Here is a 16,756-nt window from a genome sequence, read left to right as displayed (position 1 = left end):
CAAAGCAAGGGCTCCCTTGCTCTCCCCCCTCATCCTCTCCCTCTCCCTGCTCCCACCTGCCACCCCACAGCCAGTGGCACAGAGAGGGGGGCCAGGAGGCAAGTCTCCCCTCAGGGGCCCTGACCACCTCATAGAAACCCGGTCCAGTGACCAGCAACCCCCAGGCCGGCAGCCCCCTCCCGGCTTTCTGTTGCAAACAGCCTTGACTAACCGAAGCTCCGCTCACAGAGGCATCACTCTGCGTTAAGAGGTGGGTCAACACCCCAGGCGGCGTCTGCCCGGAGAGGCAAGTGAGTGGCAGAGCCGATGCCCCGCAGAGAACTGAGAGAAGGGATGCTCTTGGGCCGGAGCCGGAGGAATTCTCCTCAGAAGGCTCTGGGGAGGGAGAAGGGGGGGCGGGAACACAGAAGCCAGCTTCGCATCGGCATAGGGGAGGCGGTGAATGCTGAAGAAGGAAGGTCTTCACAATAATTCTGTAAATGTAGAATTGTTCTAAAATTAAAAGTTTACTTAAATAAAATAGTAAATGGTAGAAGCAGGAGGAGGAGGAGGAGAAGGGAAAGAAGACAGAAGTAGAAGAGGAGGAGGAGGGGGAAGGGGACAGAAAAGAGAGTATGGCCTCTGACAGAAAACTTGGCCCCGTTTCTAGGGACAAGGAGGGCCGAGTGGTCGAGGCACCAGCCAGGTGTCCACGCCACCCCACCCCACCTCCCCACGAACAATACTCCCAGGTATCCAGAAACATCTCTGGAGGCCTTAGGGAACAGAACGTGCCACACTCCCAGCCACGGAAGCGTTGGCAAGACTGCTGTGCCTTCCAACTCCCTTCTGGTTTCTGGGAGCCCACGGTCCCCCTGTCACAGAATGGTGCCTCTGGCGTATCCTGGGGAAAGTCTTTACTTAAGGGATGGTCTTCTCCCAGCTGCCCCTGGCTCGCTTCTCTTCCCAAAGGGTAAGACCGAGCCATCATCATCCCCACGTCCTCTCCTGGCGCGTAGCGGATTGCCTGGCGCAAGGAGCAGGTGCGTAAGAAGTATTTGCTCTATTGATTAATTCAGACGAGCTAAGAGGGAATGAAGCCATCTTTGCCTTGCTGATTTTCCAGCTGATATTCTGGAGACCAGCCGGTGCTGCAGCCTTCCTGGGTCCCCTGCTGCCCACTCAGCCTCCTTAGAGGCTGTGGTCCCTCTTCCAGGGTTGGCTCAGAACACCCCCACTGCCTCCTGCCCTCTGGCTCTAGAGTGGTGGGTGCCTTCTGGGGCACGCTGAGGTCAGGCTTCTTGGGAGAAGGGGCCGGATGGGAAGGAGGAGGGAATGGGAACTGGAGAGGGCGCTGGCTTGGACCCCAGTCCAGAAGGTCTGGAGGCCACCGAGACATGGAAAGAAGAGGGCAGGAAGGCCTGGCTCTGCCGTATAGCAGTGTGGCCTTGACCCGGTCTCCCAGCCACCCGGCTCCGTCTCCTCAGCTGGAAAACCCTGGCACCTGCCTTCCAGAATGCAGCACCGAATCAACTAACATTGGCTAGGCTGTGCAAGGCCATAGGCCTGAACGGGTACCCCAGACTCGGCCACTCACCAGCTGTATGGTCTTAAATGAAGTTTTGCGAACTTTCTGTGCCTCCGTTTTCTCACCTGTAAAATGGAGGCGATACCGCTCTCAGTATGTTTTTGTGAAGATTAAATTAAATGATAAGCAGGAAGCCCTTGGTACGGTGCCTGGCACACGAATGCTCAATAAATGTGGGCTTTGTTCTTTGTTATTTGCTACTGTGACTGCACTAGCCATCACTACTGGCCCCACCGCCCATATCCCTCTGCTGCTGCCCACTGGCTACTGAGCTCCCAAGAAGGACAAGATACCACTGCTGTGTTCAGGGTCCAGAGGGAGGCTGGGAGGACAACATGAGGAAAGGAGGAACGGGAGGAGAGAAAAAGGAAAAGACAAGGAAGAAAAAAAACAGGCAGCCAACACAGCAAATGAAGCAAAGACACGAGGCCTCGGGGACTCATCTCCAGGGCTAGATAAGGGTGCAGTTAGGGGTCCTCCAGGGCTCGGCAATCAGTAAGGGGAACCTGGGGACCAAAAAGTCTCCCCTGAACGCCCTGGCCCATCTTGGCCCTGGGGACACTCAGACGGAACACGTGGCTGTCTCCTCCCTGACTCCATGTGGCCTCCTGCACCAGGAGGCTGGGTGTGGGTCGGTGGGGGGCACAACCTGGTACCCAAACAGATGACCCCGGCTGTCCCACTGCCTCAAATGGGGGGCATTATTCAGAGCACTGCTGAGTTCCACCCCCTCCCAGGACAGTGCAAGGGTCCTCACGTAATCCCCAACACCTGCCCAGGGCCAGCTGAGACAGCTCTACAGACACGTGGGGTCCTAGCAGCTGTGCGTCTGCTGTGTGCCCAAAGGGTCAGGGCCATTGTTCTGGGGACCCAGCAGTGCTTTCTCCACTGTTCATGAGGCAAGGTACATGGCCCCTCCAGAGGTCCAGAATCCTAGAATATCACAGGGCCTCAAGAATATCTCCAGCCTCCTTCGATTCCCATAGAAGGGCCTCCAGGCCAAGAAAAAGGCAAGGTCCTGCCCATGATCACCCAGTGGCACAGCTAGAACCAGAGCCCAGGTCTTCTGACTCTCATTCTCATAGAATAGTCTAGGGACAGACAGCCTAGGGCAGTGGAAAGAAAACCACCTTTGAACAGAAAATATTCTTACTCTAGAATTTAGAGCATTACACGTATTAAGGACTCAAAAAGTCTGCTGGTTGAATGGATGAATGTTTGAGGCATGGAGAATGATGAATGAAGGGCTCCAGGAGTACTGATGAGTTCAGGTGGGTGGGATCAGGGAAGGCTTTACTGAGGGGGTGACTTTCGAGATGGGCTTTGATGGAAGAGTAGAAGCCCATCAGGAAGGAGAAGAGCATGAGTAGTGTCTACCAATGCAGAAATGCAGCTGTGACCTCCAAAAGACTGTGGACACCAATTCTGCATGCAAGTTTGGGCCCAGACCCTGCTCAAAACTCACTTCTCTCCTCCAGGCCTCTGCATGATGCATGGGACAAGGGGAGCCAGCAATTTAATAAATCCTAAAATTCAACTAGGTCAGAGAAGAAATAACCTCCTAATTGAACATTCCATTTGCTAGGTATGAAAACTGAGGCTCAGAATGCTGGCATGCTTTCACGAAGTGTCCTACAGCAGACTGAGGAAAACTAGGGCCGGTAATCTAAAATTTGGCCCACCACCTGTTTTTATAGATAAAGTTTTATTGGAACACAACCACACCCATTCATTTACATATTGTCTTTGGCTGCTGCCTCGATATCATGGCAAAGCTAAATCGTTGCAAGAGGCCATATAGATGGACTAGGAAATCTAAAATATTTACTATCTATAAATATTTACAGAAAAAGTTTGCCAACTCCTGTCCTACAGCAAGGTAGTGGCAAGAGCCCGGATGGGAACCAGGCCTCTGACTCCTGGTTGGGTGCTCTTTAATTCTGGGCATGCTTGCCCCTCGAGGCCCATGCTGTCCCCCTGTCTCGCTGCCTGCAGGCTGAGATTTCAGGCACCCAGGCTCTGGACAGGCTCAACTCCAGGACACATGGTATGGCCAACAGGGAACACCTGGGCTGGCTACAGTTACTCCCATGACACAGAAGCGTTTCTTGTTGGAAGCAGTTCAGCCCCTTTGGGGGGAGTCCGACAAGCAGATGCCAGCATGGGCCTGCTTCTCCTCCATGGGCAAAACAGAAAGAGCCAGAGAGTGTGAAATGTAGGACTCGCGCCAGCCAGATGCCCGAGTTAGAGACACAGCCTTACAAGAAGCACACAGAGGAGGACTGGCATGTCCAGCCATCTGTTGAGATGGCCACGTCCACTGTAAATTGCACCGTAGAATTACTTTCTCTGTGCCAGATTGTCCCTAGTGGATTCGTTTAATTAAAACCCCACCAGATCCAATCTGTTAGAAGTTCTGGGTTCACACATGTCCTGGCCAATTGGTCAGAAGGATGCAGACAGGCCACAGTCTGGGTCACGGCCACCTGGTAGAGCAACAGCCTATGATAGAGCCCAGAAGCCCCAGGTCAGCGCACTTGCCCTTCCGAGGACAGGCGGGGTTGCTGTCCTGCTGTGTGACCCTGCCCCTTGAGGGCCTCGGGCTCTCTTCCTCCTCCCTGTCTCCGTGCCCTTCACCTCTCCGGCTTACTGGCGATGCCTCCCTTCCCGAACTGACTCATTCAACAGGGAGCCATTAAAGGCCAGAAATGCCAGCCACATCCCAAGCACTCTGTAGGGTGTGGAGAAAAGGCTAGTAACAAAAGAGACAAAAATCCCTGCCCTCAAGGAGCTCCCAGTTGAAGCCCACAAAGGCAAGAACATCCCACACACTGTGTATCTCTTTCCTCCCTCCCCTCCCCTCTGCCCTCCTTAACTCAGTTGAGGCCTGAGCATTTGACAATGGGACAGACGCTTCTTTGGCATGTCGCTCCCCCACCCAGGAGCTCTCAACAGCACCTCACCGTCAAGTTAGGACTTGAACTCTAGCACCTACTGTCCAAAGCCCCTCACAACTTAGCCCTTGCTCGCCTTATCTGCCTATGCTGCTCAAGTGAACTTGAGAAATTCACAAGAACAAGAAATTCAGGGGTTTAGCAAAATTCATCACTCTCTACTCATAAAAGTGATAGATTTTTGTAGAAAATATACAATATATAAGCACAAATTAAAATGAATCACGATCCCATGATTCAAAGATAGACTCTCTGAACCTTTTAGTTTCTCTCCCTGCATGTGTGTAGATGCAATTGCTACATTTATCTGTTTAGCAGGACATTCCATTATATGTACAGTGTTGGATCCTGCCATTCTTCCTGAACATTCTATGGCGGTTTTCTGTGTAATTACGACACTCCTGAAGAGTATATTTAGTGGCTGTACAATATTCCGCCACATAAATATACCTTAATATGTTTAGCCAAACCTTATTGGTGAACATTCGGACTGTTTATAATTTGTCACAATGACAATGCTGCTATAAACATCCTTGTTCAGAAATCTTTGTTCTCATCTCTGGTTCTTTTCCCAGCCGAGATTCCTCGAAGTGGCACTGCAGGGTCACGGGGCAGACACATTGCTAAGGTTCTTGATGCGTATCATCTCAGGAAGCTGTCTTCCCTGAGAGTCTATACCACCCCACCCCACCCCACCCCACCCCACTTTGTGCAAATGCCCACTAGCCTGAGATGGGTGTATTTTCTCCGCTCCTACTGTATCATGTGTCTTCTCACATTGTGTCTTTGCTTCAGCAACTCCCCTCTGTCAGAACCGTGCATTTCCCATCCCTCTTTCAGAGCTCAGGGCAAAGGCCACTTCCTCCAGAAAGCCCCTTCGGATAGCCCCGCCCAAGTTCTCCACCTCCAGCCCTCCTTCAGTCCCTGTCTTAAATTCTTCCTAAGAGAATTCCCATCGAGGCCATGCATTTGAACAATGTGTGTGATGCTAATAGCCTCTTCTCTGGACAGGACTTTGACGTTACCAAGGTACTTCCACTGAGATGTTTCATCTGATTCACTTCACATACAAAGCGTTTTGAGGTCAAGGATCAGGATTTGATCACCTGGGTCTGCTTACCCTGACCCCCTAGCCCACATCAGATCTAGGCCAACCTCAAGCTAGCCCCTGATTTAATGGTGTTTGACAACAGCCTTCACTATTCCTTGGTCCACCAGAACAGATTTTAGGATGTTCCCCTCTGCAGTGCGGACTGACTGGGACAGAAGGCCCTGGATGCCAGTCCTGGCTCTGTTAGTGATGCGATGTCCTGGTCCCTGTCCCTCTCGGGGCCTCAGTCTACTCATCCATAAAATGAGTGGGTTGAACTACGTAGTCTTGCGCCCTTCAGGACTGATCGGCCCTGCAGGCCCCAAGCACCCAGAGCAGCTCTGGGGTGCCTCCGAGGGTCCCCATGCAAAGCCAGCCTCTGGGGTAGGCCGGAGGGAGCTGGCCGGGGAGGCAGGCCTGGCTCCAGGCCAGGCTGTGTCTGCAAACACTGACCTTGGCTGCCGCAGGGATTTTCCATGACACCAGCACCCTCCCCCTCAGCTCCCCCTAATCCCACGTGGGCCTGGGGAGGGTGGGGGATGGGAGTGGTAGGGGCTATTGTACTCCGGGGGACCCTGAATCATAGCAGTGAGGTCCATGTGGATGGGGTAGAGCTGAAAGGGAGAGAGGAGAGAGCAGTGGGCCTCCGCGTGCCAAACGTGGCTGGGAAAGCAGGGGCAGGGAGAGCACCTGCCAGGGGGGAATGGGGAAAAGAGCCGAAAGAGGAGCTGGGAAGATGGGAAAGAGGCCTTGGAAAGGGCTCGGGATGGAGGGAGGGAGGGTTCGGGGCTGCCAAGCTGTCCTTGCTGGGAGCGCTAGCACGGAGGGGACAAACTCCAGACCCAGTGGTGCACACTGGTCCCTCCCCCCACCCCAGCTCTGTGAGGCCCTGGTGGTTTCTCAGGCCTTACTCAGGTCTTGGCCAGGTCTAGGGCAGGGGGATTCCTTCTGGTGCCCTGAAGCTGACCTCACTTTGCAGGGGCCTGGGGCCACAGGAAGGACAGGAGGTGTGAGTCACTAAAGGCCTTCCTGCCAAGGCCACCTACCCCCCCCCCCACCCCGCTGAGTGTCTAAGGGGAGGCTCCTCTCCTGAACTCTGCACCCCAGACTTCGTAACCTTCTGGGCTGAATGGCATTTTCCGGCAGCGGTTCCCACGAGGCCTTGCACTGGTCGCTGAGGGGACTTGCCGACCCCCTGGGAGCTCAGAGCCCTGCAGACTTTCTCTTTAGACCTGAGAGCCGGGTGCTGCGGCCAGGCGAGGGGGAGCAGAGTCTCCAGCACTAGGAAAGACACCGGAAGGTTCTGGGAAAGGTGTTGTCAGAGCTGGACCATGAGGTTAGAGGAGAAGGCCTGCTTCTCCTCCCCTTCTCCCCGAAGCCTGGCAGCCTCCTCCCTCCTTCCAAGGGCCTGGTCGATCCTGCCAGCTTCCTTCCGCCTCATCTCCTTTAACACACCAATTAGACTCCCCTGGAGCCTCCTGTCCCACTTCCTGGCTCCACAATGCAGCCATCTCCAGACCAAGGGGGCGGCTCCCTGTCTGCCTGAGGCCCCTGAGGAGGCGGGGTGCTCAGTGGGCCTTTCTGAGGGGACCCAAGGTCTCAGTCCTGAATGCCCTCTGCAGGCCCCACAGGAGAGCCCAGCTACCCTCTGGGGGCACCTGTGTCTTGCAGCTGGTCCCCTGGAGCTGCCTGTGTCTTCCTCAACACCCCTACCCCACTTCTCTCTGGCTGCCCCACCAGGCCCAGGCAGCTCCAAGGGCAGGCCCCCTCCCCGTGTCCACCTTTGCACAAGCCCGGCTTGGCCCCAAGTTCACCGTCTTTGGGTGCCTCGGGCCACAGGTCTGATCCATCTTCCCTCAGGGCAAACATTAGCCTGGCTGGTGCCCGTATTTACATTAGATAACTAGGTCTACGGGGAACCAGGAAACGGGTTGCAGCCAAGCATTGCCAAGGACTGTGTGTTTCTAATCTACAGAAGGGGTGGGCCAGTCAGAGACAGGACATCTGAGACTCTCAAAGTCAGAGACCTCGAGAGAAGACCTTAGAGATCTTGATGCTACAGACAAGCCGTTCCCAAACCATGTTCTAGGAACACGTGTCCAGCTACATGCACTGTAAAGAAAGTGCTCAAAGGTCAAATAAGTGGGAAACCTTAGCCCATTCCCCCAACTCTGACCTGCCTCGTGCCCTAGCCCGAGTGTGGCTCTGATACAGTCGACACTTAAATCCAATGAAGAAAAATCTCTTAAATTCAGCGTTCCTCCCATTTAATTGAACCCAGCAACCCTCCTCTCATCCAACAGTTAGGAGCAGTCCATGGAACTGGTGTTCCAGGAAATCAACTTTGGGAAACACGAATCAGACTGCTGGTGCTGAAAGGAACTTTAAAGACCATCTCATCTTGATGTTCCCCCAAAATATTCATACTTATAATTAATATTCATGGATGCTAATGCCCTAAGCATCTAAGTCTGCCAACACCTCAAATGCCCACAGCAACTCTGTGAGGTCTGTGGGTCATGGTTCCCAGCTTGCCAAGAGGAGACCAAGGCCCTAGAAGATGAGCTACTCACCCGCTCTGTGCGGTCACATGCATCCCTAAACTGCTGAGATCCCCTGAAGAAAATAGAAATAATCTATTTTCAGTACTTCAAAAGCATAAGAGTAACTTAATTCAGTCTCTAGATTCAGTTAGCCCATGCTAATCAGAAGTTCTGATTGGCAGGGCTGCTCTTAATTCATTTTCATGGGGAAAGAATGAATTCTTGCTTTCACAATTATCTATCCAGTGCCTGTTCTGTTCTATGCAGCAACTACGCGGCACTGATCAACACCTCGTTCTTCATAAATTACGTCTCTCAAAATGTAGATTCTACAAATGGGTGGGTTAATAGAAAGAAATCACAGAAGGGCATCCATAGCAGGGAAAATGATGGGAACCTTTTATCTTTGCCCTATCCTGCATGTCACAGAGGAGGGAGATTGAGGCCCAGGGAGGGTAAAGGACTTGCTCAAGACACAAAACTGGTTATGGCCAGGGTCAGGTCAGATGCCCAGATCTCCTGCTCCATAGCTCTGTGCTTTTTTTCTCTGCCCAAGGCTGTGGCCAGAGTTCTAGCTTTGTAGCCGACTAGGCCAGGGGAAAGAGGCAGGCACTCAGACTAGGGGGCACGGGAAGTCAGTGGGGAATGGCCAGCTGAACCCAGTCTAGCAAAGGCCATCACCAAGGATTCAGGCTAGCTATCTGTGCTTTGACTAGAAGGAAATTGGCCACCGAGAGAGAAAAATCCATTAAGGGGCAGGGGCTGGGCCCCTAACCCTCTGCATCTCCCCAGAAGACAGCTTTGGCCAGTTTTTGAGCTCCTTGGTGATATTAGGAGGAAAACAGAGAAACTGTGGCCCAGAGCTTCCTGCCCACCTCTCATTTTCCTGTTGCCCCAAATATCCATAATTCGTATTTATGTCTGACCACATAATTAATTAATATGACTAGCCACCTATCTTCCCCAGGTTAATCCTATGCCTCCGGCCAGGTTCCAGAACCATCTCTTAGCTGAGTTGCTTGCAAGTGGGTGCTGCTCGGCCCTTGTTGAATGAACAAGTCAACCTTGGTCACATTGAGCCACAGGGCAGAGGACAGAGCTTTGAGTTTGGAACTGAGGACCCTCGGGTACAGTCTGGCTCTGCCATTCATTGCGTGTGTGACCTGGAGCAGCTCACTTTCCCTCTCTGGGCCTCTAGGTCCTCATCTATACAACAGAAGGAGTGGGTCATAGGATCACGAAGCACTTTCCTGGCTCTAAGATCCCATATGTCTGAGGATTCAGGGAGGGTGGCTGGGAGATGAGGGGAAAGGGACAGCCCAGGCCAGAGCTCTGAGAGGCAGTGGTTAGAGTCTTGTGGTTGGGCCATGAGTTCTGGCTGGTCAGTCCATCAGGTCCTGGGAGGGAGGGTTCTCAGGGACTCAGCCCCAGAACAGGGTGACACACAAGGACAGACAGAGCCCCTCGCCCGAAGCCTCGCAGAGCTGGACACCAAGGAGAAGGCGGAGACCACCTTTGGCCCCTCTCTCGTAAACCCACGGCCAATGTGGGCAAGGCCCAGGCAGGCGGCGGGCCTGCTGGCAGGCAGACGGGCCTTGCCAAACTCCCAGTTACTTCCCAGAAGTTCCTTGGCCCCCCGGGACTGGCTTTACCCCAGCTGGCACCCCTCCCAGCTGGGCGCCCACGTCAGCAGGTCCTCACAGCTCCCTTGCCCTTTCACCCAGTGACAAGGGAACCGCTGAAGGGACGGGAGCGCACTGACGCTGAGCCAGGTACTTGCAGACGCATCTGGTCTCCTGGGACCGCACTCCTGTTGCTGCTTGTGTCACTTCCGGCTCGGGGCAGTGCCCAAAGATGAGGCTCTGAGGGGAGGGCTCTCCTCTTGGGGCCTCAGTTTCCCGTCCTGGTCACCCTTCCTGCGTGATGGATGGGCTCTGAGGCTCCGGAATGAGTGATGAGTCAGAAAGTCTTAGAGGCCTTGGCCGACTCACAAGGCCTTTCCAGCCCTTTTCAGCTATAAAACAGAGATAGTCATAATAATGGCCTTGTGGAAGTTTTTCAGGATTAAAGTTTAAAATGCATCTGAAGGATAAGATCTTAAGCCTCAATCTGTGGTAGGGAGGGAGGGTGGGCCCAGGGTGGGGGGCCTCTGACCCCAAGGGTGAGGCACATCCAGCCTGGGGCCACCCTAGACGGGAGGCAGAGGTAGAGCTGTCGGGTAGAGCTCCGGCTCAATAAGCGCCTTTGGGTAAGCCTGGCTGTACTGCTTTGAACACCGCCAGGGGGCAGGCAGGAGAAGGAGGTGTCTCTTCCAGCTGGGAGCTGGGGGAAACGCAGGGGCACTCAGGATGGGAGCCAGCAGAGGCAGGGAAGTCGCCGTGTGCAGACAGGCCCAGGGGAAGAAGGTCGCCTCATGTCTGCTGGGACAGGGGCGGCGCTCAGTCCAGGTCCCCTCTGCAGCCGGGGGACCTTGCGGGCAGCTGTGGTGCACCTGGCCTGCAGACGCTGGGTTTCCCTAAAGGACAGCAGCTCCAAGAGAAGTCAGAGACTTCCTCAGAGGGCGAGGTGGTGGTGACAGCGAGAGGGGGTCTTTCTCCTCTGTGTCACTGACCCCACAGAGGCAACCCTACCCCCAGACCACACTCTCAGGTGGCCTTTTCCTATGAAATCCCGTCACCACTGCTTCGACACAAACCCTGCAGTTTCTGAAATACCTGCCGCTCCAGTCTCCCCTTGCCCTCCTCCGACGGCGCTGTTCCCAGGCACCCAGGCTGGGTATAACAGCAGTAGCTCAAACCACTCCCTGTCCCCCGGAGTGCAGACAAGGCAAAAGAGGTCCAGGGAGGGAAATGGATTTGCCCAAGTTCACACAGGCAGTACGTGGTCAAGCCAGGGCTGGGCCTGAGCTACCCAGTCCCTGTCGGGACCCATCCACAGTGCTGCACCCTCCCCCACACCCAGGGCAGTGCCGGCCCCAGGGGACAGGAAAGGACAGGATGAGAAGCAGCTCTGGCTCAGGGCCTGCCCAGCTGTCGAGGTGAGTTGTGGTCTGGCTGCCGTGGCCGGGCTGGCGGGCACAATCTGTTCTCACCCTGCTGGGACGCAGACAGGCCAGGCATGGAGGCTCAACGGCTCAGCTCTCCAGGCCCCTGGCACAGAATGACACAGTCAACCAGCTCTGTGGCCTGTTAGGGAGCAGGGGAGCCCATTCTAAGCACAACCCACAGCCTCACACACTCCAGGCAGCTATCCCCAGGTCTCCCTGAGGTTGAGGATTCAAATGGCCTTGGGCTGTTAGAGATGCCAACTTGACTGGAAGTGAGCTGCCCCCCAGCCTGGAAAAGAAAGGGAAATCTGCCACTTCATTTAATGCTAAATATCGTGAGCCATTACTGAGCATTTGATATGTACCAGACTCCAGGCTTAGCGCATTATACACATTATCTCATTTATTTCTCCCTGGGAGAAAAAAAAAAGCCCTGGGAGGCAGGTTCTACTTATTAGCCCCATTTTACACATGTGGAAACTAAGGCTCACAGAGGTTTTTAAAAAACAAAACAAAACCAAAAACAGTCCATGGCAGATTCAGGAGTTGAATTCAGATCAGACGTCAAAGCACAGGGTACCCTACCTTGCTGTCCACATATTTTGGGCATACTCCATGGGCGTGACGGGCAATGGGAGGGGAAGCTTGCGAGAAGCATGACAAGGTACAGCCGTGCCCACCCTGCCACCCCAAGCCAGTGTTTAGCTGTACATATGTAGTTGGGGGACCTAAGGGACAGAGCAGGGATGGTGGTAATATTGGCCCTGGGGTTCAAAGCTGAACATTCTCAGTGCCACTCAAAGCAGAGAAGATCCTTTCCAGTGAGGAATCCTGGACAGCTGCATGGAAAAAGCATTTGGTTACATTTTTTATAAGGCTTCGAGAGGAGGAAGAATTGGAAATCCTGCCAACCAAGATTATTTTATTATAATAATACTATTAATAAAAGTAATAAATATCTTAACATCCCAGTGAAAAAAGAAAGTCCAGGACCAGCAGACCTTATTTTACAAATGAGGAAACATGCTCAGAGAGGCTGAGTAATTAGCCCCAGGTCACACAGCTACTAATGACAGGGCCAGAACTTGTGCCTAGGGCTTCTGAGTTCCCATCTAGTGTCTTTCCCCTCCAGGTCTCCAGACACAACTCCTGACTTAAGGCCATTTGACGGTTGGCTCAGAGAGAGGCTTTGTCTCTGCCTGGCCCTGGGCTCAGTGAGGGCTTTGGGCAGTGTGGAGGAGACAAGGGGTTTGTTTTGTCTGGCTGGTGACAGTACCACCTGGAAGGACAGGCAAGGCCCCTGCTTTAACAAGGGCAATGTCACCTCTCCATGAGGACAGACCCTACTTCAGGGCCAGGCCCAGAGGATGACCCCAGGGCTCCAGACTGGGGGCTGATGAAGACCCTGGAGAACCATTCATCCAGCTAGTAGAGAGGCAATGTCCCCGTGGACCCCCAACATGGGTCGACCAGATGCCTCATGGAGACAGGAGGGCCCCCGTTGCCAGCTACCCCTCATAAGCTTTGTCTGGAAGCAGGGAAGTGATTAAGGAGCCATCCATGCCTCAGTTTCCCTCCCTCCACACTGAATCACGGCATATCCTACCTGCATCCACTACAGTCAAGGAAACTGAGGCCCCGAGAGGACAAGGAACAGGTCAAAAGCCCACAGACACTGAACTAGAACCCACGCTTCCCAGATGACCTGCCGGCACCCTTCACATTCTCCCTGCTGCCTCCCTCAGCTCTATGTGTCATCTCCTTCTCTACATTTAGCAAAGCTAGGTCTTTGAAGCCAAACAGACTCTAGTTCAAAAGTGGGCTGCTCTACTTCCAAAGGCTGTGACCTTGGAAAAGTCACTTAACCCTGCCTGTTTCCTTCTTCCTTCCTACCTACCCTACCAAGAGCATACCGGGTCAAAGATGCACCCTAAGTGTGTGCTGTCTTCTCTCCTGCTAGAAGGAGAGGTCTGAATCTGCAAAGCCGGGGATGTGGAGGGCAGAGATCTCAGGGAGGGGGGCAGGCTTTCTGGAAGAGCAGCCCCGCAGCGCAGTGCTTTCTCTCCTCTTCCCCTACCCTCCCCCAGGCTATGGCCACGCGGCGCCCAGCACCGATGGCGGCAAGGTGTTCTGCATGTTCTACGCACTGCTGGGCATCCCGCTCACACTCGTCATGTTCCAGAGCCTGGGCGAGCGCATCAACACCTTCGTGAAGTACCTGCTGCACCGCGCCAAGAGGGGGCTGGGCATGCGGCGCGCCGACGTGTCCATGGCCAACATGGTGCTCATTGGCTTCTTCTCCTGCATTAGCACGCTGTGCATCGGCGCCGCCGCCTTCTCCTACTACGAACACTGGACCTTCTTCCAGGCCTACTACTACTGCTTCATCACGCTCACCACCATCGGCTTCGGCGACTACGTGGCGCTGCAGAAGGACCAGGCGCTGCAGACGCAGCCGCAGTACGTGGCCTTCAGCTTCGTGTACATCCTCACGGGCCTCACGGTCATCGGCGCCTTCCTCAACCTCGTGGTGCTGCGCTTCATGACCATGAACGCCGAGGACGAGAAGCGCGACGCCGAGCACCGCGCGCTGCTCACGCGCAACGGGCAGGCGGGCGGGGGCGGCGGGGGCGGCGGGGGCGCGGGCGCGGGCGGCAGCGCGCACACCACGGACACCGCCTCGTCCACTGCCGCGGCCGGGGGCGGCGGCGGCGGCGGCTTCCGCAACGTGTACGCCGAGGTGCTGCACTTCCAGTCCATGTGCTCGTGCCTCTGGTACAAGAGCCGCGAGAAGCTGCAGTACTCCATCCCCATGATCATCCCGCGGGACCTCTCCACGTCCGACACGTGCGTCGAGCAGAGCCACTCGTCGCCCGGAGGGGGCGGCCGCTACAGCGACACGCCCTCACACCGCTGCCTGTGCAGCGGGGCGCAGCGCTCGGCCATCAGCTCCGTGTCCACGGGCCTGCACAGCCTGTCCACCTTCCGCGGCCTCATGAAGCGCAGGAGCTCCGTGTGAACGCCCCCGCGGGGGCCTGGAGCGCCTGGGAGTGGCGGGGGGCGGGGGGCGGGAGGAGGCCCCATGGGATTCTCCCCACACCCCTCACACCCTCCCCCCCCCCCCGTACCCCCATCTCCAACTGTGCCTGCTCGCGCACCAGCTGGCAGGAGCCCGGGCTCTGAGGATGTCTCCGGACATCCGTGCCCTGCAAATTCCAAGAAATGTGAAAGGTGGGGGGTGGGGGGTGGGGGAGGGAAGGGAGAAGCTGGGAGCCTCCCATCCCTCTGGAAATCTAAGGAGCTCCCCAGTTCTCAGAGGCCCTGCTGGTACCCAGACTACCCCCCCACCGACCTCCTCCATCCGGAGGGAACTTCGTGTTCCGTGTAAGTTTGCATCTCTATTTATACCTCTGTCCTGCCAGGTCTCCTACCTTCCCGAGGCTTCAAAGGCCAGGGTGTCTTTGTTCAGGTCACCCCCACTCAGCCCCACTCCCCATCCTCATCCCCAGCTGTGTCTCCCAACCTCCCACTACCTTTTGTGTTGTTTTGCATGGCTTTGCAGTTAATGGAGAAAGTGGAAACCCAGCAGTCCCTAGAGCTAGTCCCCAGAAGGCAGGCAGACTGAAACAAGAACAGGCAGGCTGTAGGAGGGACAGGGAAGGGAGGGGAAGGAGAGCCCCCACCCCCAGTCTGCAGGGTGGTGGATGAGAGTTCACTGGCTTCCAACCACATCGGGCTAAGACAAGTGCAGCCTCAGACACTGCCCTTAGAATCAAACAGGACACTTCACCCTCGCTGTCCCCAGACACTACTGACGACGACCAGCTCTTCAATCTGCAGAATGAGTTTCAGCCTTTGAACACCCTGTCCTGACTACTCATTCATTCTCACAGCGCCCTGGTTAGATCATCAGGGCAGGAGTTCTCACCCCCATTTCACAGATGACACGGACACCCAGACAGGCGACTTGCCTTGCCCAGGGTGACACAGATGGCAAGAGGCCCAAGGGAACGAGAATCCAGGCTGCTTGTTCTGAGCCTCGGCTCCCTTTCCTTCGGACTCCTCTGCCGGCTGCTGAAAGCGAGGCTCCTGCCTAGCGCACCCAGGCATTGTATGAGCCCCTGGGGCTTCAACCAGAACCAGACCTCAGGATGGAGCTGGTGTCAGGGCTGCGACACCCCTCCCCACACTCTATGCGACCTGGCAGAAGGCAGGCCTTCTGAATGGGCCCCTGAGGCTGGATAGGAGCCCTCAGTTCCTGGACTGCCTGCTTACAGACCAAGAAGCAGGCCTGAGGCTCATGGAAGAAAGGCTAGGAGCCAGGCCTGTGGGAGTTGGGGAATGGGGCAGAATGAGCTAGAAATGTTAGGCGCATCCTACTGGGACATCATCCCTGGCTGCGCAGCTGGTACTGGTGCCTGTGTCCCAGGTAGTGGAGATAAATTAAGGCTGTAGCAAGGACCGCCCCTTCCAGGTAGGGAGTTTGGACCTGGCGGGCCTACTGCCTACCCCGCCTGCATCCAGAAACCTCGGGCGCAGAGCTGCAGAGGGAGGTGAGGCCCTAGACGCCACTGTTGGGTCCATAGCTAGAGTTGGCCCCATGTCTCCGGGCAGCCTCAAGGGGTGGGCAGGGGCGCCTCTTCCCATTCAAGACTGCCCCCCCGTGTTGTGCCCGTGTCAGCCCTCCACCACGGCTGAGCAAGATCAGCCCAGGTATTCGGGGAAGCAGGAGTGGGGGACCCACAGGGCACTTGGCCTTAGCCAAACCCCTGCCACGGGTTCCAGCCTTTGGGAACCCCGAGAGAGGAGCAGTCTAGCCTGTGTGTGAGTCCTGTCTCTGTGTGGAGTTGCTGGCTGGCTGCCCAAGTGCCAAGGAGAAGAAGGCCCGGGCCCCGGGGTGCCCTCTGTGTCTCTGTGTGGGGGTGCGGGGCAGTGTTGGCTGCCTCTGTCCTGTGTGTGACCCTGCCCTCGAGGGGTCCTGTCCCGTCAGTCCCGAGGGAGCCACAACCAAAGTCGCAGGGAGATGGTGAGGAAGGAGGCCCAGGGTCCTCCACAGAGCACGGCAGACTGCTCGGTCTCCAGCTGGGTGTTTCCCAGGCAGCTGGAAGGCCAGCGTTGCTTCCCCCCTCACGCCCTCCCACTGCAGGCAGCCTCTCTGCTTCCCCAATGCCTTATGCCTGGGCACACTGCCACAGAATATGCAATACGTGTGGGTGAAGGCCCCCACGCCCACACCCCACCCCGGGCAGCCCCTGGACCCCAAAGGCTACGGCTGCCACAGCCTCCCTTCCGCCCCTCCTGCCTATCTGTCTTCACACTGAGAATGGCGTCTAATAAATGCTGTCCATGGAGACCGGGCTCAGGCTCAGCTGCCTCTGTATCATGTACCCTTGGCACTGCCAGGGAACGACCATGTACCCCGCTGAGGTCTACAGACACAACTAGCTGACGCGCCTCAGGCTGACCAAAACCTTTGCTTCAGGGGCCTTAGGAAGAAACCTGGGGGAACCCTGCCGTCCCTTTTGTAATTTCCTCCAAGATCCAGATTTTCTCAGT

The 16,756-nt window shown here is 55.7% G+C and overlaps 1 protein-coding gene across 1 annotated transcript in view; it reads left to right on the top strand.

The window, feature by feature from the left end:
- KCNK3 (potassium two pore domain channel subfamily K member 3) overlaps window positions 1–16,551 on the top strand; it is a 37,888-nt gene extending 21,337 nt beyond the window's left edge. Inside the window, exon 2 of the mRNA XM_032353086.1 lies at window positions 13,288–16,551. Coding sequence (XP_032208977.1) covers window positions 13,288–14,219 — 932 coding nt within the window. The 3' untranslated portion in view covers window positions 14,220–16,551. The remainder of the gene's footprint in view (window positions 1–13,287) is intronic.
- Window positions 16,552–16,756: the final 205 nt, after the last annotated feature.

This window comes from Mustela erminea, chromosome 7, assembly GCF_009829155.1.
Source record: "Mustela erminea isolate mMusErm1 chromosome 7, mMusErm1.Pri, whole genome shotgun sequence".
Lineage (NCBI taxonomy): Eukaryota > Metazoa > Chordata > Mammalia > Carnivora > Mustelidae > Mustela > Mustela erminea.
Note: the sequence above shows the minus strand (reverse complement) of the source record. Positions and strands in the feature narration are given on the sequence as shown.